Consider the following 21,611-nt stretch of genomic DNA (forward strand, 5'->3'; position numbering starts at 1 on the left):
TACCAGTGTAAAATAGAATGTTATTATTATGTTTGAAGCATATTTTACATATGTTTTGCATGTTTCCCATATTAACGTACATCTAAATGCGTGAAATTCCCTGTCTGTTAATCATTAAACGCGTTTAATGATTGTTCATTAATTGTTCATCGTGATTATTGATTACTCGGTAACCATAGTTATAAATTACATTTTACCTAACGCTACACTAATCTATCCCGTCCTACTTTTTCGTCCTCGTTCCAATATCTTTACGTCTATTTTTAGTTATTCAAATGGTCCTACTTGAAGTGTTAATCTTTAGGCACCGTACTACAAAGAGGTACACGACAAAAGAAAACTGCGAATCAATCGATGTGTTCCCTGCTTTTAAATTTCAATGGTTTGAAGTTTTTAACATTTTTGTTTAATTAAACAATTTACGTAATTATTAATTACAAAATGTTTGTATAATTGAGTAATGCACATGTGATAGTATTAATGTACACGTAGAATTAAGATGTGAATTAATAAAATGTAATTTTAGAACGAGTTGTCCTTTAAAGTTTTAGACGCATCAGAACATTTGTTTACGTCTTTTCAGCTGGAAACTTTCGACGAATTTATACAATTATAATGGTAAAACTACCTTAAAATTATGTACAGACACAGTATACTTTTCACAGGAATTTCTCACTTAACATATTTTTCCATAAATTTACGATGAAATTCACTTCTTAACGAATCGTTTATGAACACATCGTGTTTCTTCTTTGGTTCGGAGCGAGCACAATTTTTGAAAACAACGTCGTCGTCCCATCGTCGTCTGACTTTCATGTCTGTTCGACCACTCTGTGATGAATAATTTAATAAAGGGTTCCCTGATAGTATATTTTCCATTCTTATTCTTTCCTCTTCTTGCCGTTTCTCCATTTCCTGCAAAACAAAGGCACAACCTCAAATTTGATCAATTAGTTTATTAATTTAATCAGCTATAGTAAACAAAGTTCAAATAGTTAACAATCTCAGCAAGATTAGGTCAATTTTTACCCATACTATATTACATCAAAATTATAAACCAGAAATTATGCCATATTATAATTCAACTAAATACGATATAGACATATTAAATGAATTACTTTGAGAATGTTTGACAATACAAAAAAAAAAAATACATGGTATTGTTTGTCTTTTTTTAATTGTATCGACATTTCAATACAGAATGTATTTATCACATACTTCGCAAGAAATTCTAAGTAGGAATATTATATATCAATAAATAAAAACTGAAGATTACTTTTGGAGAAAGTAAGAGATAAAGAGAAGAGAACTAAAGAGGCATGAAAAATGAACTATTTACATTAAAAATGATAATAATTAAACTAGCAAAAATAACTACATTTTGCTTTGTGCTCAACTATCAAATTTTCCATTGTCTGCTGGCTGATACATTATAAACATTGATTCTTTTCATTTAAATACTTTTATACTTTATATAATACCAAATATGAGAAATTCAATAAAAATCTAACCTTCTTTGCTTGCTCTGCAGCTCTTTCCTTCTTAATACGTTGCAATTCAGCCAAAAGGGCAGCAGTATCATCTTCGTCGCTTTCTGATTCTGAATCGTCATCATCTAGAGGATCGTCTGCATCTAAACTTGCTGTCGGAACTTGATCTATCTTTTGTCTTTTGGTACTAGTCGCAGAAGTTTCTCGAGGTGGCTCTATCATACGTCGATTAGAACTTTTACCTTTCTCTCTTTCGCGTTCACGTTCTTCTAATTCTTTGCGAAAGTCGCGATTTCGCAATTCCTCTATCGTTCCTTGACCATGTTCTCTAAACATGAAAATCGTTCGAATAAATACAAACAAATAAGGTTATGTTCAATTATATTCTAAACAAAATATGATATAGTATTTAAGGAAACAGTATACGCAGACGTGTATGTCTTAAAAATAAAATGAAACAAACTAAAATACCTGTACTTTAGCTTCGTATGAGAAGGTAAATCTCTACTACTATATTGTTTTGATATCGCACTTAAATCCTTTTCGCCACGTCCTTGGCCTCCTCTAGCAGGTTCAAACGTGGGTCTCGCAGCCGTAGTCATTTTTATTAGAAACTACACAATCCGATTTACTTTACTCCTTATTAATACGTCTTACAAATATTTTCAAAACACAGCTAATCTTTCAACAAATTATACGATTTCGCTCTGGGGTGCTCTGGCAATTCCGAGTTGACTTCAGCGACAGTTGCGGACAAAGTAGGAACTCCGTTGGTGGCGCCAGTTCACCTCACGTGTACCCTTATTTCTTCGTCATTGGTAATCTCAAATTTCCCTATGTATTCAGCGATACAATTCGTTGCAAGCATACTTTTCCTAAGGCTATAACTATATAACAGAAACAGTGGCGTAACAACCAATTTTGTGACTCGAATTTTGTCATATTGTATTAAAAATACATAAAATACCATTTTTAATATTTAAAGAAAAGTAACCAACAAAAGTTGTAACGTAATATGTATTAGATTAAACTATATTATGTTTGTTTTTATTTGTTACAGAGTCGAGATCCGCGAACATCACAAATCCTTAATTATACTTATTTTAAAAATGATGGATTGATCGTGAAATTGAAATTCATCTGTTCTCTGATGTAAAATTAATAAAGGTAGACATGTTACTGTACATGATAAAAAGCTTATCTATGTATGTGACGATACCATTTTCGATTCCAAGAAACAAATAACGAGTAATCAATAAGATGTGTTTTTTGACACTGATCATGGAGCTGCACAGGTCCGTAATATAGTGTCTACAAATTATACAGAATATACATATATTTGGTTTCAATTCTTAACTCCTACTCAAGTGTGATGCTGCCTTCAACCTATACTAGTTTTATAACCTCGCTATAATTCTTTTATCGAGTATACTACAACAATTTCACTGCGATATTTTCGTAATAAACTGCATGACACACACACAATACATGTAACATGCAAAACATGTCTGTAGATAGGAATTGGACTAGCCGAAGAAAAATATGGATCAATGTTTCTTTCTATGCGTAGGACGATAAGAATGAAGCAATATACATATGTATAATGTCCGTGCCCGACATTTATCGATTACGAATCATGTTTAATAAATTTAAAATAAAAATCTGAAATTTGCATTCAAATGTTACATTTTTTTAATCGTAATATAAACAATTTATGTTATATTTGATAACATTTTATTATTACGGGTTCGTCCTTGAAAATAAATCAATTACATCTAATTTAAAAGTACTATTTATGTAACAGATAAATATATATATTCATTAATTACTTTTAAACATTTCCACTTTTCTTGTTTCATTATTTATTGTACTTTCTTTGCTTAACAATGATCAATATTATTTTAATTATTTTATACCTTCATCTGACATTTAAAATTACTGATTTGTTCTTTTCATTACATACGAAAAATAAAACAATAATAGAAATAATTTGAATAGCCTGATATTATTTGTAATTTCACATGTGTATCATGATACTAAAACTTACCACTCTAAAGTGGTAATACGATATATAATGACGATATAGTGTTTTTAATAAAAAAAAAAATGCGCTATTATCGATCTATAATTACAACTTAATATCGGCCGAATAAATGTACCGGAAAATGTATGCCCCACGTTCAGGGACATGTTTAAATAAGGATACGCGAGCCAATAGAAGTAATAAAGTCAATACCGTCCTCTATAAAATACTGGATAAAAATTTATAATTGAACGTCCATTGTATAGGTTAATAAATTGCATATCAATGTTAATTATCACGTGCATCCAACATAATCGAATAAAAACATAAAGTAATAAACATGAAATTAATACTATTTATGTAAATTTAATAATTACCTTATACATAAATAGAAATACTATTTATTAATATTTTATACCATCGTGAGAAATTTGTTTCATTATTTAATGAAAAAAATTAGAACCATAGAAATTTTATTTAAAATTTAAAAAAGAAAAGACTGGATACATTGCAGAATTTTCTGACATTAATTTACAACATATTTAATTTTCTCGCTTTTTATAGTCGAAAATTTCAAGACAAAATGGAAAATTTAATGATTATGTTTTCGAAAATTTAATGATGTCAGTCCTGTATTATCACTATTATTATTATTATTATTAAATTTCATGAATTTCTTCCTAAATTACTTCATAGATATAAAGTAATATACAAGGAATAAGCGTGTAAGAACACGTGTGAGATCACATTTCAATGAATTACACTTTATAATGTTCTAGTAATAAATATGTAAAATATATTTTCCCGTGCTTCGATATCGAGGGAGTGTCCTAGTTTAAAGAAAATCATATAAATAGATTGTTATAGTACATAGTATATAAAAAATGTTATTCTTTCTAAATGAAACATATAACATTATCTCAAACAATGATTCAAGTAGATAATCACGCAGGATCGTGAGTAACAGTTACGTGCATTGTCCGCCATAGAGACGTTAGCGCGCTTAATTATTAACAAGGCTGTATGGGTAGCATCGATGAATGAATCCTGTTGCGCAGACCGGTAGCTTTCATTGTAGAAGAGTTGATAGCTACTGAGCTACTGTATAGTGTATAGTCAGTCGGAGTCGCGGGGTGAACGTTGGTGCGCGAGTTTCGCTCGGTTGTTTTTTCCGTGATTTTGGAGCGAGAACCGCGACCAAAGACACTAGACCGAATAGACGGTACGATTGTTCGCGGACAGAATGATCAGCGTGTCAATTAACAAAGGTTTCTTGGAGAACATGCAGAAGAAGAGATGTTTTCGAAACGAAAACGACGGTCAGTAAAACTAAAGGGAGCAGGCGTGGACTGTGGGTTCGAGACGGGCGTGGGGATGAACTCTACGGGGAATGCGAGAGGGAGGAGGACTGGGGCGCTTCCTGTGGTTGGCATTAGCCTAAAAAAGCTCCATAAACAGAATCGCGGCCGAATGTCTTTTCAATGCAACGAAAATGGTGAAGTGTGGGAAAAGGTGGGCATTGAGTAAAGGCTTCGACAGCTCGAACCATGACAGAGGCATCAGAGGAGTAAGTAGTACTGTAATGCCTTCGGTACTTTCCACCGATTCTTCTCTCCTGAAACACGAAATGTCCGTGCCTATGGCTAGAACTCCTGCATTCTCTTCGATATCACGTCTGCGATTCCCTACCTGACAGCTCTCTTCGACTCTCTCTTACCTCTCTTACCTCTTACCTCTCATGTAAACATTTTCGACACGTATCAGTCAACACGTTTCACGTCTCTCGAATTTACCTCAACCCCCGAAATAATTCTCTCCCTCTACAAGATGTGTCACACTCTTTAGACGTCCGTAGAAATTTACACATGCAACGTATGATTTCGGTTAGAGTGTTGGTGTGTTATCCCGTGTTCGTGTAGGGTTGACCGTTCATTCATTAAATCGATGTCAGCGCGTAACATCTGCTATCTCGTTGTGTATAACATGATTCTTTGGCTTCACGAATATATCGGTCTTGCGCGTTTTTAAACTATTTCTTTTGATACCATGCCGATTCGGATGTTTCTTCTTTAGTGTAAAATTGTCAATAAAATTTTATTTGCCATATCTTTCATTTGGTACATACATATAAGTATGTTAAACTTACCTGATATTAAAATATTTTATTGATTTTTCTCATAATAAAAAATGCACTGTGAGCTTTCACATAGAATAATAGTATGCGTTGTATCCTTTGATAGTTTCTTAAGTAAATTAATAAGTGCGCTGTAGTTAAGAATACAATATTAAATTGACATTTTTCAATAACTTAGATTATTAACTTATTGACATTTCTAATGTAAAGCTTGTCCTATCGTTCTTGTCAATATTTATGACACATATCATGTATCATAACACGTTAAGGTAACAGTTTAGGTACTTGTAGAAATTTACAAATGCAAAGTATGAATTTCATTGGAGTATCGGTGTGTTATCTTATGTTTATATATGGTCTATTTATTCATAAAATTAATATTGGTGAATAACATCTTCTATGTAATGGTGTTTAATATAGAATCTTAATATAGAATCTTTTTCATATACGTTGATACAATTGTAATGTTACATCGAGTGAGAAGTTTCTTCTTAAGTGTAAAATATTTGTCATATGTTTTGTGTCATACATACATATATACAAATGTTTACCAATATTAAAATATTTTATTCACTTTTCTTAGATATTAAGTGCAGGAAAGAGTTCTGTATTTTTGGTTTTACACAGTTCAGGACATCATTTTGAATTCAAAATGCAACATAAACTTATGAAAACTTTATGGAGCAGCTTTATGTGAATGAAAAACTATTTTTAATAATTTATGTGAAATGGACAAAATTCCCAATTCAATTTCCCTATAATAAAGTTTGAATTTTCCTGAAAAACTCTTTCCTTTACTTAATAGTTTATTTTAAGTAATTTAATAAATATATTCCTGTTAAGAATATTAATAATTTAGATTGACATTTATCAACCTATAATATTAATTTCTTGACATTTCACTTTTAGTGGTAACTATCTGGTGAGGGTTCGGGCCCAGGTAATGACAAGGGACGATAGTTCTGGTGGCTGGGTTCCGTTAAGTGGCGGTGGTTTAGCCAATGTTTCGGTTAGACGAAGAGCTACTTCTTCAAGTGGCCACCAGTCGAATAATATCAATGGATCTGGTATTTCTACTTCGACTGTTATACCCTCTATTACCAACTCTACACACTCTGTATCAATTACAGCTGTTGCTCCTGTTCAAAGTCATGGATCTTCTAGTTCCCCACCTGGTGCGACTAAGAAGAGACATGAGTATCTCATTTATGGAAAACGGATCACCGATCAATCAGTAATGTTCATATTTATTCTTAACATTTATTTAAGAGCATTGAACTGGGTTTTGTTAAAAAATGATTTACGCATTTTTGTTCGTTTATTGAAGCAAAAAAAAAACAGTAAAAGAATTCGTTTCTTTTTTTGCTTCAAACAGCTGCCATTTTCTTATCCAAAGGATTTTTAGAAAATCACAAACAGTAATGCTCCCCCAAATTTATTCTACTTTAATAATTCGAAATCCCGTTTTTGGTTCAGATAAACTAGCAGGGCTGTGAGCGCCCCGCGCAGAGCAAACGACGCCATGTATTTATTTATTTGATCTGAGTTGGAGCCGCCATTTTGGACTCTTTTTTCATAAAAAAATTAAAATTTTGTTTCCAATTATACACGAATATATTACTTTGAAACCTATATCCAAAAGTATTTATTTTATATTGAAAACTAGTTCCAGAACTTCACACATGTTTCATGCATCTCAACGGTAACCTCCCCTTAAGCTTTGAATGATTACCAAGTTCTGAATGGCTATAATTATATTAGCCTTAATGTTATACCTTACATTTTAGTCAGTCATTTTGATATACCGTTATTTTTTTACAGGTTGTTCTTAGCTGTACAATTAAAAAAGATTTTGAATACAATAAGGTAATGCCAACTTTTCATCACTGGAGGACAGGGGAGAAAAGATTTGGACTGACATTTCAAACTGCTGCAGATGCAAGAGCTTTCGATAAAGGTGTTCGTACGGCTGTTGAAGAATTATTAGAAGGTAGATCGTTGTTTTAATTATATCTTTTCTTTCAATAAATTTAGTAACTAACATAAAAGAATAACGTTTAATTTACATTTACGTTCCAATAATTTACTTATCATTTTGCTGCTACTTTTTATGGAATGTGCAAATGGTAAGAATGTTAGACTTTATAAATATTAATCGCATTGCTGGATCATGAATCTTTTGTGTAATTTACATAATCTTGTTTATCATGTAGGGTTGGCTAATTCAACATTATGTGGTAATACATTAGATGCTGGCGATGAGGATGTTTTCATGGTAAGCATTAAATGAAGATAAATAGAGTATAATGACACAAATAAAATAAAATTTATTTTGTAGGCTTTGAACTTACCAGTGGAACCATCGGAACCACGTCCGTCATCGGATACACCTCATGGCATAGTTCGAGTGCCCAATTATCATTCCCAAAGTTCAGATCTTCCTGATTCGAAACCTATCCATTATATCGGCGGTTCATCTATAAAAGTACCGCCATCTCAACATCCTTTGGCATCGACTGCAGATGTTGGACCAGATAGCTATCCTTATGTGCAGCTCACAACCCTTAATCATGATTATTTATATCCCATTATCGATGATCATAAAGGAGACCGGTTAGATGGACATAATTCAAGTGGTTCTTTTAAGAAACCTAATATTATAGTATCTCAACCTTCTAAAAATACTATGAAACGTAATGTTCAATTACGATGTAAATATTGCCAAGAACTATATACAGAACAGCACAATCCTAGAGGATCTTGCGAATATGCTCCAGATCCTATTAAACGTGGAATCGCAAAAATTTCGTGTCTCTCGTGTGCTCAGGGTATGTTGTACCACTGTATGAGTGATGCTGACGGTGATTTTTCCCAGAACTCTTGCAGGTGAGCAAAATATACACACGTACTTTTTATCACTTTTATCAAATTCATTGGAACTATTTTCTCAGCTTTATAGTAAAGAAGTTCAAAATGTAGATTCTTAATATTTATAATGTATTCGGTATTTGATCGATAATTAAATCGTTATTGTTTATTTTTGGAAATGTTACTTGTAGATAATTAAGAATACATTATAAATAAACATTAAATTGTGCAGTTGTAGCACAGAAGAAGGATGTGGACGCAGGTGGTTTGGTTTGGCATTATTGTCGCTGATCGTTCCTTGCTTGTGGATTTATCCTCCACTCAGAGCTGTACATTGGTGTGGCACGTCCTGTGGAATGTGTGGAGGACGTCACCATCCGATGGAATAACTGGAGGAACCCTTTGATATCTCTGCTCCATACTCTGTCCAATCAGCCAATCTTTCTTCATCACGTGGTGCTGTAGCCAATGTGTACGAATGTCATGATTTGAATATGGGTCGTTGTCAGAGGTATCAAAGGGGCAGACAGCTTCCAGTACATGCACTTATCCATCAGCGTCATCTCTGAAGTAATTTGTTAAAAAAAAAACAAAAGACCGAAAAAAATACGAGCATAAAGTATTGCATTTAGTCATAATACTATCTATATTCCATACATTTTGTATATTTTATTAGCAAAATGCATTATTTAGTCACACCTGTACATTAAACGATTTGAGAATGAACTTCATTTAGTATACTTCGAATGATTGGTCTATAATAACAGTATCTGGACTAACCAACTGTTTGTGATACATGGTGCACACTTGAGAATTCAATGAAGAAATGAGGACATGCAAAATTGTATATTACCAAGTTGGAAGTTAAGTTTTGCTTTGTGCGAAACTTTTTACAATAAAAGTAACTGTTTGCTATACGATTATAGAAATTTTGATTTTATTATATGTAAATTGAAGATATTATTTATTAAACTTGTTCATTTTTTTCGTAAAATGTAAAGTGATAACATTTTGTCACTACAAAATGTATTATTTGGATTCTTTTTCATTCTTCTTATGAAATTTTATATGTCTTTATAATCAAACCCAGTGTCGACAATATTTGTACTATACACTTTTATATGATTTTTCTAGAAAAAATTGAGTTAGCTTTGATTCAATTACAAATTATATACAAAATGTATGTTTATCTTTTAAGCCTTAGGTATTTAACAGGCAAAAATAAAGATTTCTAATCTATTTCAGTAATTAGCAAAACTGGTTGAAAAAGCTAGTTGCACATTCACAAATAAGTATCAAAATTAATGTTAAAAATTCTATGACGATGAATGTTTATAACAAACAATTTTTTTATTATCAAAATGCAATTTCGTTCTTAAGGTACCTTTGTATTGTGCTCTTTCTATTTTAAAAATATCATTAATATTTATATAGTCATTTATTCGTTAAATGGAATTTCTTATGCTACTACGTTGGTGTAATATTAAATGCTAAATTATATCAGTATTTACTAGCATGGTACTTTCAGTACGATCAATCTTATTGTTACTTCATTCACAATGAAGATAAGTTTAAGAAACTTCGATAATATAATATATTATTAGTTTGAGGCTTATCACACATTGAAATATATTTTCAATTTTAGGATGAATGATAAAAATAGTTTTACATTATTGTAAACATGTATCTATATTGAAGAAAAACTTATCCATACTTGATTTCTTGCTTTTTATAGACTGCTATGGATTGTTTACAAATCGGAATCTCTATTCTATAATGTATTATATTTCTGTAACATATATATTTAGTATTGTTAAGAAAATTCTAATTTACATCTATATGTACTCCTAATTATTTTTTTAAGTTCACTAATAATTAATAGATAGTTCATTTTATTTTATGTATTCTACAATAATTGAATGATATGCACACCATTTGAATGTTTAGAAAATTAAGATGCTTTTGAGAGAGGGATGCAGTTGGTCTTTAACAATAATTCTGCTTATTATTGATCTTATTGAACGTTCTTTATTATCAGCTTTACAAACCATAATATATGGTTTTTTAGAATTTCACGCACACTAAGAATCTGAATTTTATATATAAATTTTAATTGAAAGGAAGTTAACTTTGAATTTATTAAAACGCTATGGTTAATTAAGTGTTTTATAAAAGTATAGCTATTTGTTTGTTTGCTCAGATTATGTGATCATTAATATCATTGAAAGAGATTCAATTATAATGTTTACAATTTTTACATTATTTTTAAAATATAATTTATAATAAATAGATGATACAGTCAGATGCAGCTTTCGAATAACAATATAAATTAATTATTAAACGGGTCGATTCACCGCATCTCCAATCCTTTTGCAGACATTTAGTTATTAAAAAAAAGAAGTACGAAATATTTGATTTATGGAATATGGTGGAAGACTACAAATCAATATTATCATTCAATAGGTTTTGTTATATCTTATATTTCTAGTCCAATGATAGGGATGTATTTTAATTCTTTTGTGATTGAAACAACTTCTTATATCAAAATTTACTTTTTCTCGAAATTTTACGTGATATATGTATAGTACTTTTAAATCTTTACAAAGTATGTAATGTCTTAAAAAAAGAAACGTTTAGAATATTTTCCGTATAATGTACAATATATTTAATTTTCTTTTTATTAATCTTAGGATAATGCTGTTAGATTCTTGTTTATAATTATCGTTTATTAAAATTATGTGACCTAGTTAAATGGTTCAAACTGTTTACACGCTCAAATTTATGTTTGCCTTTGCAAGTTTGTTACTTCATGAAGTCAGTTAATGTTCGTAAAACTTATCCCCTAAGCTCAGTAACTATTTTTCATACACACATAGACAATTATAACGAAAAAAATACGAAAAAGATTTTGTCTTTTACAATCTAAATATACATATATTTATATTTGTTCATTTTCAGATCAATTATAAATAATACTCTATGAAATTTGCACAAAATAAAGATGCGATGGCTTTTTTTTAGATAAATATTATTATATCCAATACTATATTCTTTTTTTACAATTTATATATTCAACAGGTAATACAGTATTTATATGTACACACAGGTATGTCACACTATTTTTTATGTTAGGAGAGTAATGTGAATATAATGTTATTTTTACAGCTACATTTATTTTCTATATTTTTAACTGTAATTAATTTAACAGAACTTCAGTTTCTATAAGTGATTTTTAGTATATCATAGAGAATGCAATGTTTTACTAGATTAAAAAACGAATGCCAGTATATTCAATGGATATATGAGATACACTGAGTTATAAAATTGCTTTCAACAGAACAATATTAATTAGACTTTCATTTTGATAATGATTATATTTGCACTTTTATTGAATGAGCTTAGGGGTACATTGCGCAAAAATTATATAATTGGACTCGCTATACATGTAATGTACAATTCAATAAACATACATTGTACACTTGATGCGAATCAAGAAATATTTTTATTACAAAAATTCTATGAAGATTTATAAAACTTTAAATTTGTCAACTATGTAAATATTAACTTGTTTACCGCCATAGAAATTAATAGTTTAATTTCGATATTAAACAAATCATCTTTGTCGATTTAAAGTATTCCATTGATAATTTTAATTGCAGTTTCTATTTGTATGATATTTGATTAAATATCATGATCTTTTCTTAATTACAAATAAGTACAAAAGTTATTTTTTCAATAAGTCTGTTGTGATGACTCATACCAAATGAGAAATACACATGTAATCATCTTCGCAAGTGTAGTTTTGTACAACATTGTATGGCAGAATGAATGTGTTTCTATTTAAATTCTTTTAATTACCAAGTATGAGTGCAGGGTGTGATTGATTTGAGATGTTATAACGTGTCTATAATTATAGTGATCAATGAATGTAGTTTGTACGATAATAATTATGACAATTTTGATGATAATAATTATCGACACAGAGACAGATGTATATGCATAAATCAACATGCAAGTTGCGTACGCGTATACGAACTGATGAACGTGGAAACTTATGCACATTTAAAAAATATGTATACACAAAGCTATTGTGAAAATAGTCAAACTGAGAAAATACATAAAGGTGCCTGCCAAGAGTACAAAATGTGTACCACATTATTGGCAGCGCTCAAGCGTGAACAGTTAACAAAAAAACTTATAGGGTATTTTCACTGATAATGTAAATGCTGCAAGGTTAATGATTACGATTTTAATTCACAGATTCATTATATCATAAATGTTTAAATCCTGTATCATTGTAATTAAAGATATGTATCATAATCCAAATGTATAAGAAATAAATATATTGTACCATGATGAAATGTCATATAAATCAAGTTTGTTGCTCTGAAAGTTTATGAAATATATTAAAGTACTTTCTGAAAATATAATGTTTTCTTATATTATTGTTTATTAAAAACATTAAAGTACGTAAAATTCGATTTATATATTATAAAATACACGTATTTTACTAATTGTATAAACAAAATATGTACAGATGTTAGTTACTGGTATAACTTATATACAAAGCAAAAGATACACTAATGTGGAGTTGGTGTATGACCATCTACATAGAAATTCCTTGTTGCTTGTGGTAGCTCCAATTCTATGCCATCTAAATCTTTTGTTAGTATTATTTGGCAACCTAAAAATAAGAAATTATACTTTAGTACTTTGTATAATTCATCTTCAGTCTAAAGTATGTTGAACTTTTTTTTAAGAACCTAATCTTGAATTTTCTTTCAAAAAAGGTGCTAAATCTAACAAATCTTCTTCTTTTTCTTCGGCTATTGAAAGTTTGTCTATATAATCATGATGCACATATACATGACAAGTGGTACATGCAAGAGAAGCTTCGCAAGCACCTTCCATTTCAATTCCATATCTATGAGCCAAATATAATGCATTATCTCCCACTTTTCCCCTTACAGGAATTCTTTTTCCTGTTTTGTCAATAAATGTTACATTTACACTAAAAAATATAAACATCAAGTTGTATTCAAGTAATCTTTATAATATCCAGTTTTGACAAGTTTGGCAAGTATGACTGCTATTAAAAAATGAACAAATTTTACATTGGAAATAAAGTTCATTAATGAATTCTACAAAATTTAATTAAAAAAATTCACAACTTCAAACACATCCAACATGTACGTATTATTAGATACAGGAAATATTATACAAGTTTTTTTAGTGCTGTATTCATACACGAGATACAGATCTGGATTATGTGAATTTTGCAGATATAATTTTCAAGTTAATAATTAAACAAATCTGTGAGCAAATTCAACAACTGAAGTTATTTGTTTAACCACTTTTTTTTTTATTTTTAAATTCAGTGTCTATAATTGCAAAGAAAGATGTTGAATAAAAATATTAATCAATGTCAGTCATACTTGCTAAATTGTTGCATGTTTTGTATGTTTGTATTCGACATAAGCGCGGTAAAATGTATTTTTTAATAATTTGTAATATACGAAAATTTTACCTACACCTCAGCTTCTGACTTTGGATCTTGCATTTCATATTCACCGTGAAAGCAATCTAAAAAATGTTTATCAATGATATAAAATAATAGTTTAAATACATTTGGATTTTACGTTTAAACTATATGTTTACATTGTTTTGAGCGACATCTATGGATGCATGTTATAAAAATATAATATAATTACATTTCGATGTATGAATTTTGTAATTTGGTGTTATCGTTAACTTATTCACAGGTAAAAGTGTCCTTTTTATCATGTGCTTCCACATCCAACGTCTCAAAATAAATGTCATTTTTATTGTCACCTTGAGTCCAGTTTTTACTTCTATATTATGACGAGGATACGCGCACTGTACAAACTAAATTCACACGAAACTCGAGAATAGACCCCCAGGGGGGGTCAATTGACAACTGATCAAAGACACAGTCAGCCAATGAGATTTTCTGTCGTAATCACATGATTTTATTTACTCAAATTTCTTTTCAATGAACGAAATACAAATAGGTTAATATTTAAATATCAATATATTTATACAATTCGTTGATCGATAAAATTGCAATTATAAGTTTCAAAGAAATAAACACAAAAATGAAATTGAGAAGTAAAATTTTGTTTAGTCCTTCTTTTATTATTAACAATCAAATTCTGATTTTTTTAAAGATAAAATTACATTTTATATTGTTCTGATAACATCTGTTTTCTTTTTATTTGTAACTTTTGTAATATAACAATCATATTTTTATAATAGAATAGAATAGAATATTGATATGTATGTATGTACTTTGAATAGAACGCACTATGAACGCTATGTAACAAATAGCGAAACATGGATGTGATTCATACTTCCTGTTGTTGTCAGCCCTGATCCCTGATTCATAGGATCATGGTTGACCGATTGGGTTAGTTTGTATTCCATTTATTATTATTTAATTATTCTTATATATTTCACGAAAAACGTTAATTATTTTTTATATAACACTGTAAAATATGCGATATTTGCTTCAGCTCAACCAGTCAAAGATTTCTTTTTCTTCGTATATTCTAATATTTGTACTATTTGCATCGAATAACGGTGTAGCTCAGTAGCTTGTGTTTTTGACAGTTAAACATAATACATTATATATATATATATATATATATATGAATTAATACAAAAAAATAGCAAATCCTTTATTCGATTCTATTTATTTGTGCGTACTTCTCTAAGAATCAAAATTACAAGTTATTTACTTCAACGATTTTATACGATAAATAGGAAGGCTAATGCCATTTAATTCATTTCTGACATGTATCGTTTCAAGACATGTGACATTTGTTCCGGTTCAACAATAAGAAGATTCACAATTTGCATGTTCTACAACTTGTGAGATTTGCATTGGGGAACAGTGTAGCTTTGTAGCTTATGTTTATGGCAATTAAATGGAATACATAATATATGTATTATCGAAACAAAATACTCAATATTTCATTAAATTTGATCTATTACCTGATATTTTTTTATACAATAGCGATTAAAAATTATTTAATTTTTATTCTGTATGTTGCAGTAAACAGCGAAGCCAATGCTAGGCGTATTGGCATGGTCGAAAACTGCTTTGGCAGTTCTGGTCAGGTACATGTGATATTATAGAAATATTAATTTTTTCACACCTGGATTTACAATATCGCGAAAATTAAAAGAAAGAATGTTAGATATAAAACAATCAATATTGTTTATTATTACCTACAAGAAATGACAATAAAATAATGTTTAAAGTTAACCCAAATATACCATTTATTTTAGCCACTTGCAGTACCTGGAAGAGTTTTAGTTGGAGAAGGTGTTCTAACAAAAATGTGTAGAAAAAAACCAAAACCAAGACAGTTTTTCTTATTTAACGATATATTGGTTTATGGAAACATTGTAATAAATAAAAAAAAGGTATGTCAACGTTAACATTTTATCAATTTACTTACAGGTAATTAATTATAAATTATGAAACCTGACACTATCATTCGTTAATGTAATCATTTGTAATTGAATAAACATTCAAACAAATGTATACTTTTTTTTTGTTAATAGTACAATAAACAGCACATTATACCACTTGAAGAAGTTAAATTGGAGTCTGTGGCCGACGATGGTCGTAAGTTATATTTTTGAATACCATTTTATCATATTTTTTTTTATTTCTGTTTAGGTATATCATATTCGATGACATCAAACATCTCGTTACATGTTATCTGTATAACTCTATTTTTTTACAGTCCAACAATAATACAATTATTTCCCTTAAGAGTATTTTCTTTTAGATTTTGAATGGTATTTCGAAATTTATAAAAATTTTCTAGGCTACTAATCTATTTTACAGTGCATACATTTAGCGTTGCATTGTGTTTACAGTTCCGTAAAGATAGTAGAGTAATTCATCATTATTTATAGAATATCGCAATGGTTGGCTCATAAAAACAGTAACAAAGTCATTTGCTGTTTATGCTGCCACTGCAACAGAGAAACAAGAATGGATGGCTCACATTACAAAATGTATAGAGGATTTATTAAGAAAGAGTAAGTAATTCTTAGTATCGTGACTAGAAAATATAACCGTATATATCTACTTATATACGTACTACGTTTAAATTTTGAACACGTTTTTGTTGATAGGTGGTAAAAAACCAGTCGAAGTTCATGCAGCTGTATGGGTACCAGATAATGACGCTACAATCTGTATGCACTGTAATAAGACACAATTTACAGTCTTAAATAGACGAGTATGTGGAGAATTATTTTTTCGAATCATTGCAAAACATAATTTCACAATATTAAAAGTTCAATCAAACTTTTTCCAGCACCATTGTAGACAGTGCGGAGCCGTGGTATGTGGACCGTGCAGTAATAAGAAGTTATTACTGCCTGGACAAGGAAATGGAAAAGCGGTTAGAGTCTGTTTACAATGTTATGATGCAGCTAGTAAAGTAAAAGCATCATCTCCAACGACTGTTGACAATCTAAATAATAAGGACCAACAACGCAATTCTGCTGATAGTTCGGGAGGGGACAGCTCTGGTGATGATGACGATGAAAATAAGGAAGAAAAGCATGATGAGGTAATGTATTTGATCGAAAATCTTTTGTTTTGTATCAATGACAATACATGTTATGTTACACAATTTTATATTGTTACAGCCTAAATTTTACTCTCCGCTTGCCCCATGAAGTCGACCACATTATTTTAAAATAAAGAAAACTACGGACGGACAAATTATTCAAATCGATATTTTTTAAAATTAATAACTTTAAATTGTCAATATTTTAAACTTATAGTAATCTAAAAATTATTAACCTTTTTGGTACTTATAGCAATTTGATAATTGGATACCCTTTTGGCACGCGAGTCCACTATACTGGACTATTGATAAGCGGATGTGAAAATAATACTCGAGGAGTACCGACGATAGTAACATTACATATATAATTTAAGCCAATGAAATTAATGAGTAAGGCGAGTAGAACGCCTACTATCTTACAAGAGGTAAAGTACGAGAAAGTGCCTAAACCTCAAAGTTTAATGTCTACTATGGTTCAAGCATTGTATATGCTATATAACCCTTAGGTTTCATCTTCTCATCCGTACCCCTTATATCTTTTATACTAAAAGGGTTAATAGTTTTTTAAAATTATATTTATATCGAATACCGAGAAAAATGTCTGTGTACAAATGATTCATATGGATTTGTATTAAATTTCAACTATTATTTTTGTTATATACATATATATCTAATTTATATAATTAATTTGAAAAGTATACTTGACATTCAAAGTTAAACTGTTGTAGTAATTACACAGATATTCAAACAAAAAAGACTACTATTTTTAACTCTTTATATGGTGTAAAGAAATAATTCACTATGTGTTATGTCATTTCTACCGTTTATACTTCAATGTCTTTGTTATATTGTAATATTTCAATATTTTACCATAATTAGATTCTAATTTTCATTGATACAATATTGTAAGAGTATATGCCACACTGTGCCTTTCTGAATACACTATTCTTTTTTTACTGATTATAAATAGCTGATACCAGTCTAATTTTGGAACAAAATGCTGTTTATGCTGTTATAACATTATATAATAAATTTTTAAACATACAGGACTAAACTTTGTTTAATTGTTTGTATTATAAGATTACATGATACTTTGTGAAATGCGTTGATTGTAATAAATAAAATAAAATAAATAATACAATATGTAAATAATATTTATTCACTTTACAAATGTCGAATAGCATATTAAATGTAGATAGTTATAAATGCATGTAAAAGTATACAAAAAAATTGATTTCCCATTATATAACGATTCTTTTAAAAAATTCAGATAAATTTATGGTATATTCTATTATTAAGAATTTTAATTCTTCCTTGACACTTTTTAAGCAATTTCAGAAAATATTTGCTGACAGTTAACACATTCTTGTATGTTGAATTATGTGTTATAATTTATACAGAATTCTGTTATAGATGTACATAAATTGATATGTTGTATTTAATAAATTGAAATTCTGTAACAAAAGTCCAGTGGAAATATATTATGGATACTCAATACAAGTTAGTATTTAACATTTTCTATATGTACATTTTTATTGAGATGAACATGTACTGTATATACATATGTATATATTTAATATTAATTTTATGTTTTGAAATAATATGTATTTAAAAAAAGTAGGAAATTGTACGTTTATTTAGTTCTAATATAACCTGTTTTGTAGTCGCTTCGAAGTGACATTTTTATCGTATGCATCGTGTTGTTCTACTTTATAATAAAATATATTGTTTTATAAAATGTTTAAAAATTGTTTGTCTATAATTAATCTTAATTAAAAACATCATTCTAGGACTATACACCCTGTGAAATATTTGCAGGATCATCTGGTACGTATGGATGTATTTAAGTATTACATGCTGCAACTACTAAAACTATCCAAAACTTTCAGGCACAGGGTGTTCGACCAGATGGTAGGCAATTTCTATCTTTTCGTCCGATAAGCGTTAATATTTCATCGATTACTCATGCCGATAGCTCATCAATATTTAAAATTGGGAATACAACAGTTGTATGTGGCATTAAAGCTGTAAGTATTTTGTAATCAATTTTTTTATTTCGATTTGTATTTCTCATGCTTATAGAAGTAACAAGTAAATGTTGAAAACAGGATGATCGAGATGTATAATATTACATATACATATAATTAATACGCTTACTCCTTTCCTTTACAATCGTTAGATGTATGTGTTATGCATTTCCACAAAACTTATTTGATTCAGTACAAAAAATAACTCATTTTGTTATAGGAATTAGCAACACCTAAAACTATATCTTCTGAATGTGGATATATTATACCAAATATAGAACTTTCACCATTATGCTCTCCAAAATTTCGACCAGGTCCACCGAGTGATCAAGCACAAGTTATTTCAAAAATAATAGAGAATATTTTGAAAAATTCAGCAGCTGTTAATTTAAAAGATCTTTGTATTTGTAAAGGCAAACTGGTATGGGTATTATATTGTGATCTACTATGTATAAACTATGATGGTTCTGTAATTGATGCTTGTATCGGAGCTTTGACTGGTGCGCTTAATACTTGTAAGTTTTGTGCCGTTACATTGTAACTAAAATCTGAATCAATGTATATCTCTATTATTTATTATATATATTTTATATATTTTTGTGTAGTATGTTTACCCGAAACAGTTTACAATGTAGCAACAGGAAGTATTTCTGTTTGTTCTACGAAGAAGATACAATTTCCAATTAAAGCAATGCCAGTATCTGTAACATTTGCTGTATTTGATAAGTAAGTTACAATGTATGTACGTTTATAGAATGATCTCTTTTAAGGATACATTGGGATCTTTATTCCTAAAATACATATGACATGTTACATACTACTTTATTATTTTATTTAGTCAGTTATTAATTGCTGATCCTACTGATGAGGAGGAAAGTTTATGCTTGGGAAGATTTACAATTGTAATGGATGAAGAAAAAATTTGTTGCATACATAAGCCTGGTATGTCGTATGGTATTTATGAAAATAAATTTAAGTATGTCATGTTTCTAATATTTTATTTTATATATCAAATATTCTTTGTAGGTGGAATTTCCATTTCTCAACATTTATTTTCAAAAGGCTTAGCAAAGTCTAAAAAAAGAGCTGAGTTAGTAAGATTACTGATTAACACTGCTATATCATCAACAAAAAAGGAAGATTCAAACGAATGACAAATTGTATAAAACTATGAGTTACATTAACATTAAAGTATTTTATAATTATTTTGTAACATTATTTAAAAATATGTTTGATTTTTCATCTCCTCCAAATATTATTCAAATTGCATTATTTTATTTGTATACAAATTACATCGTACATCTTACAATTTTATATTGTAACCATAACTTACATTTAGTATTATGCGATATAATTGACAATTAATTACAACGAAATTATGTTACGATTAATGTGTGAAAGTCTTTGAAGTTTAAATAATCGATATTTGTAGTACTTTCGTACAAGGACATTAATTCCTTAAAATTAACTTAAGAGAAAGCTACAAAGTATTAATAAAGACTTGTTTTTTTCATTATACGCAAAAATTCTTCTTGAGAAATTTCTCCGTCGCCATCTCTGTCTGCTTCGTCGATCATTTCTTGCAATTCTTCGTCTGTAAGATTTTCACCTAATTCTCTAGCAACTCTTTTTAAATTTTTAAAAGTTATTTTTCCTGTATTGTCATCATCAAAAAGACGAAATGCTTTTAAAACTTCTTCCTTTGTATCCTTCTCTAACATTTTTATAGACATCAAGTTCAAAAATTCTTCAAACGATAATGTACCAAGACCGTCTGGATCGATATCAGCTATAAGTTTCTTCATTTCTTCTTTTCTGGGTTCAAACCCGAGAGCTCTGATAGCCACTTTAAGTTCTTTGGTAGCAATCCTTCCGGTACCATCTGGATCAAACAAATCAAATGCTTCTTTAATATCATTTTTTTGTTCTGATGTCAATTCCAGTTTTGGAGGACTCTTTTTTTTTATGCTGATCACAGCTTGCTTCTTAGAAGTAGAAGCCTAAAACATGATTATTATTATATAAACATTCAAATGATTAATAATAAATGTAATACATACCATTTTATAAGTAGATTAAAGCACTTCAAAGTAATATACTCTATTTTTTACAAACTTATTTGTAGTGTTAAACATTACTGAATAACTACTCAGGATATGCAATGATACATATAACATTACCAAATAATTCTTAATTATTTTAAAATCTAAAGTTAATAACATAAATTTCACGGTCTACTACAAAAAAAAAAACGATTTAAAAAGACTTCAATTGTCACGCATTTGTACTTTGTTTGTTTGTTTATTTGTTTGTTTTTTGCTTGACGAATAAAATCGTTAAACTTCGAATATCATAGTTATTGGAGAGATTAGAATTTATTTTGTATAATAGACAACAGAGAACGTGGTACGATGTTAAATAAAAATCAGTTATACTAATTATTTTGTGTTCATT

General features: G+C 29.3%; 6 protein-coding genes across 9 annotated transcripts; 3 read left to right on the plus strand and 3 right to left on the minus strand.

The window, feature by feature from the left end:
- On the minus strand, positions 1–2,342 carry LOC128876775 (spliceosome-associated protein CWC15 homolog). The gene is made up of 3 exons (XM_054123470.1): positions 1,962–2,342; positions 1,512–1,818; positions 1–915 (listed from the first exon to the last, which is right to left on the minus strand). Exons 1-3 carry the CDS (start codon positions 2,090–2,092, stop codon positions 673–675), a joined length of 681 nt encoding a protein of 226 aa, XP_053979445.1. The 5' UTR covers positions 2,093–2,342; the 3' UTR covers positions 1–672.
- Positions 2,343–4,141: 1,799 nt separating this feature from the next.
- Positions 4,142–11,267, plus strand: LOC128881060 (sprouty-related, EVH1 domain-containing protein 3). Of its 3 annotated transcripts, XM_054131754.1 has the most exons (7): positions 4,142–5,080; positions 6,557–6,714; positions 6,778–6,881; positions 7,469–7,637; positions 7,861–7,922; positions 7,986–8,533; positions 8,748–11,267. In XM_054131754.1, exons 1-7 carry the CDS (start codon positions 5,061–5,063, stop codon positions 8,902–8,904), a joined length of 1,218 nt encoding a protein of 405 aa, XP_053987729.1. In that variant the 5' UTR covers positions 4,142–5,060; the 3' UTR covers positions 8,905–11,267. The 3 variants fall into 3 exon arrangements, with proteins under 3 accessions (XP_053987729.1, XP_053987711.1, XP_053987719.1); XM_054131736.1 differs by having other exon boundaries at positions 4,146–5,080; positions 6,557–6,881; XM_054131744.1 differs by having other exon boundaries at positions 4,148–5,080; positions 6,557–6,881; positions 7,897–7,922.
- A 148-nt stretch (positions 11,268–11,415) lies between these two features.
- Positions 11,416–14,523, minus strand: LOC128881119 (adrenodoxin-like protein 1, mitochondrial). Its single transcript, XM_054131856.1, has 4 exons — positions 14,227–14,523; positions 14,047–14,098; positions 13,279–13,526; positions 11,416–13,199 (listed from the first exon to the last, which is right to left on the minus strand). The coding sequence occupies exons 1-4, from the start codon at positions 14,333–14,335 to the stop codon at positions 13,096–13,098; spliced, it is 513 nt and encodes a 170-aa protein (XP_053987831.1). The 5' UTR covers positions 14,336–14,523; the 3' UTR covers positions 11,416–13,095.
- Positions 14,524–14,851: 328 nt separating this feature from the next.
- Positions 14,852–17,386, plus strand: LOC128881103 (pleckstrin homology domain-containing family F member 2). Of its 2 annotated transcripts, none has more exons than XM_054131846.1 (8): positions 14,852–14,942; positions 15,591–15,655; positions 15,827–15,964; positions 16,106–16,169; positions 16,535–16,591; positions 16,688–16,794; positions 16,873–17,130; positions 17,210–17,386. In XM_054131846.1, the coding sequence occupies exons 1-8, from the start codon at positions 14,927–14,929 to the stop codon at positions 17,237–17,239; spliced, it is 735 nt and encodes a 244-aa protein (XP_053987821.1). In that variant the 5' UTR covers positions 14,852–14,926; the 3' UTR covers positions 17,240–17,386. The 2 variants fall into 2 exon arrangements, with proteins under 2 accessions (XP_053987821.1, XP_053987816.1); XM_054131841.1 differs by having other exon boundaries at positions 14,853–14,942; positions 16,466–16,591.
- A 1,081-nt stretch (positions 17,387–18,467) lies between these two features.
- Positions 18,468–20,673, plus strand: LOC128881085 (exosome complex component RRP43-like). Its single transcript, XM_054131789.1, has 7 exons — positions 18,468–18,630; positions 18,921–18,957; positions 19,020–19,157; positions 19,378–19,672; positions 19,763–19,883; positions 19,996–20,099; positions 20,184–20,673. The coding sequence occupies exons 1-7, from the start codon at positions 18,614–18,616 to the stop codon at positions 20,309–20,311; spliced, it is 840 nt and encodes a 279-aa protein (XP_053987764.1). The 5' UTR covers positions 18,468–18,613; the 3' UTR covers positions 20,312–20,673.
- Positions 20,529–21,609, minus strand: LOC128881125 (uncharacterized). Its single transcript, XM_054131870.1, has 2 exons — positions 21,218–21,609; positions 20,529–21,157 (listed from the first exon to the last, which is right to left on the minus strand). The coding sequence occupies exons 1-2, from the start codon at positions 21,218–21,220 to the stop codon at positions 20,648–20,650; spliced, it is 513 nt and encodes a 170-aa protein (XP_053987845.1). The 5' UTR covers positions 21,221–21,609; the 3' UTR covers positions 20,529–20,647.
- Between the last annotated feature and the right edge of the window lie 2 nt (positions 21,610–21,611).

The sequence above is a fragment of the Hylaeus volcanicus genome, chromosome 1 (genome assembly GCF_026283585.1).
Source record: "Hylaeus volcanicus isolate JK05 chromosome 1, UHH_iyHylVolc1.0_haploid, whole genome shotgun sequence".
Classification (NCBI taxonomy): Eukaryota; Metazoa; Arthropoda; class Insecta; order Hymenoptera; family Colletidae; genus Hylaeus; species Hylaeus volcanicus.

What these genes read in the sequence shown, in the direction of transcription:
- LOC128876775 (XM_054123470.1), bottom strand. Translation starts at nt 2,092, where the DNA reads ATGACTACGGCTGCGAGACCCACGTTTGAACCTGCTAGAGGAGGCCAA. An exon ending in CATACGAAGCTAAAGTACAG is followed by an intron (nt 1,819 to 1,961) that starts GTATTTTAGTTT and finishes TTTCATGTTTAG; the next exon opens with AGAACATGGTCAAGGAACGA. An exon ending in CTGCAGAGCAAGCAAAGAAG is followed by an intron (nt 916 to 1,511) that starts GTTAGATTTTTA and finishes TTTGTTTTGCAG; the next exon opens with GAAATGGAGAAACGGCAAGA.
- LOC128881060 (XM_054131736.1), top strand. Translation starts at nt 5,061, where the DNA reads ATGACAGAGGCATCAGAGGA. An exon ending in ATGACAGAGGCATCAGAGGA is followed by an intron (nt 5,081 to 6,556) that starts GTAAGTAGTACT and finishes TTTCACTTTTAG; the next exon opens with TGGTAACTATCTGGTGAGGG. An exon ending in GCGATGAGGATGTTTTCATG is followed by an intron (nt 7,923 to 7,985) that starts GTAAGCATTAAA and finishes TTTATTTTGTAG; the next exon opens with GCTTTGAACTTACCAGTGGA.
- LOC128881119 (XM_054131856.1), bottom strand. Translation starts at nt 14,335, where the DNA reads ATGACATTTATTTTGAGACGTTGGATGTGGAAGCACATGATAAAAAGG. An exon ending in CCAAAGTCAGAAGCTGAGGT is followed by an intron (nt 13,527 to 14,046) that starts GTAGGTAAAATT and finishes TATATTTTTTAG; the next exon opens with TGTAAATGTAACATTTATTG. An exon ending in GAAAGAAAATTCAAGATTAG is followed by an intron (nt 13,200 to 13,278) that starts GTTCTTAAAAAA and finishes TCTTATTTTTAG; the next exon opens with GTTGCCAAATAATACTAACA.
- LOC128881103 (XM_054131841.1), top strand. An exon ending in TTGTAATAAATAAAAAAAAG is followed by an intron (nt 15,965 to 16,105) that starts GTATGTCAACGT and finishes TTTTGTTAATAG; the next exon opens with TACAATAAACAGCACATTAT. An exon ending in GTCTGTGGCCGACGATGGTC is followed by an intron (nt 16,170 to 16,465) that starts GTAAGTTATATT and finishes CATTATTTATAG; the next exon opens with AATATCGCAATGGTTGGCTC.
- LOC128881085 (XM_054131789.1), top strand. An exon ending in GACTGGTGCGCTTAATACTT is followed by an intron (nt 19,673 to 19,762) that starts GTAAGTTTTGTG and finishes ATTTTTGTGTAG; the next exon opens with TATGTTTACCCGAAACAGTT. An exon ending in TTGTTGCATACATAAGCCTG is followed by an intron (nt 20,100 to 20,183) that starts GTATGTCGTATG and finishes TATTCTTTGTAG; the next exon opens with GTGGAATTTCCATTTCTCAA.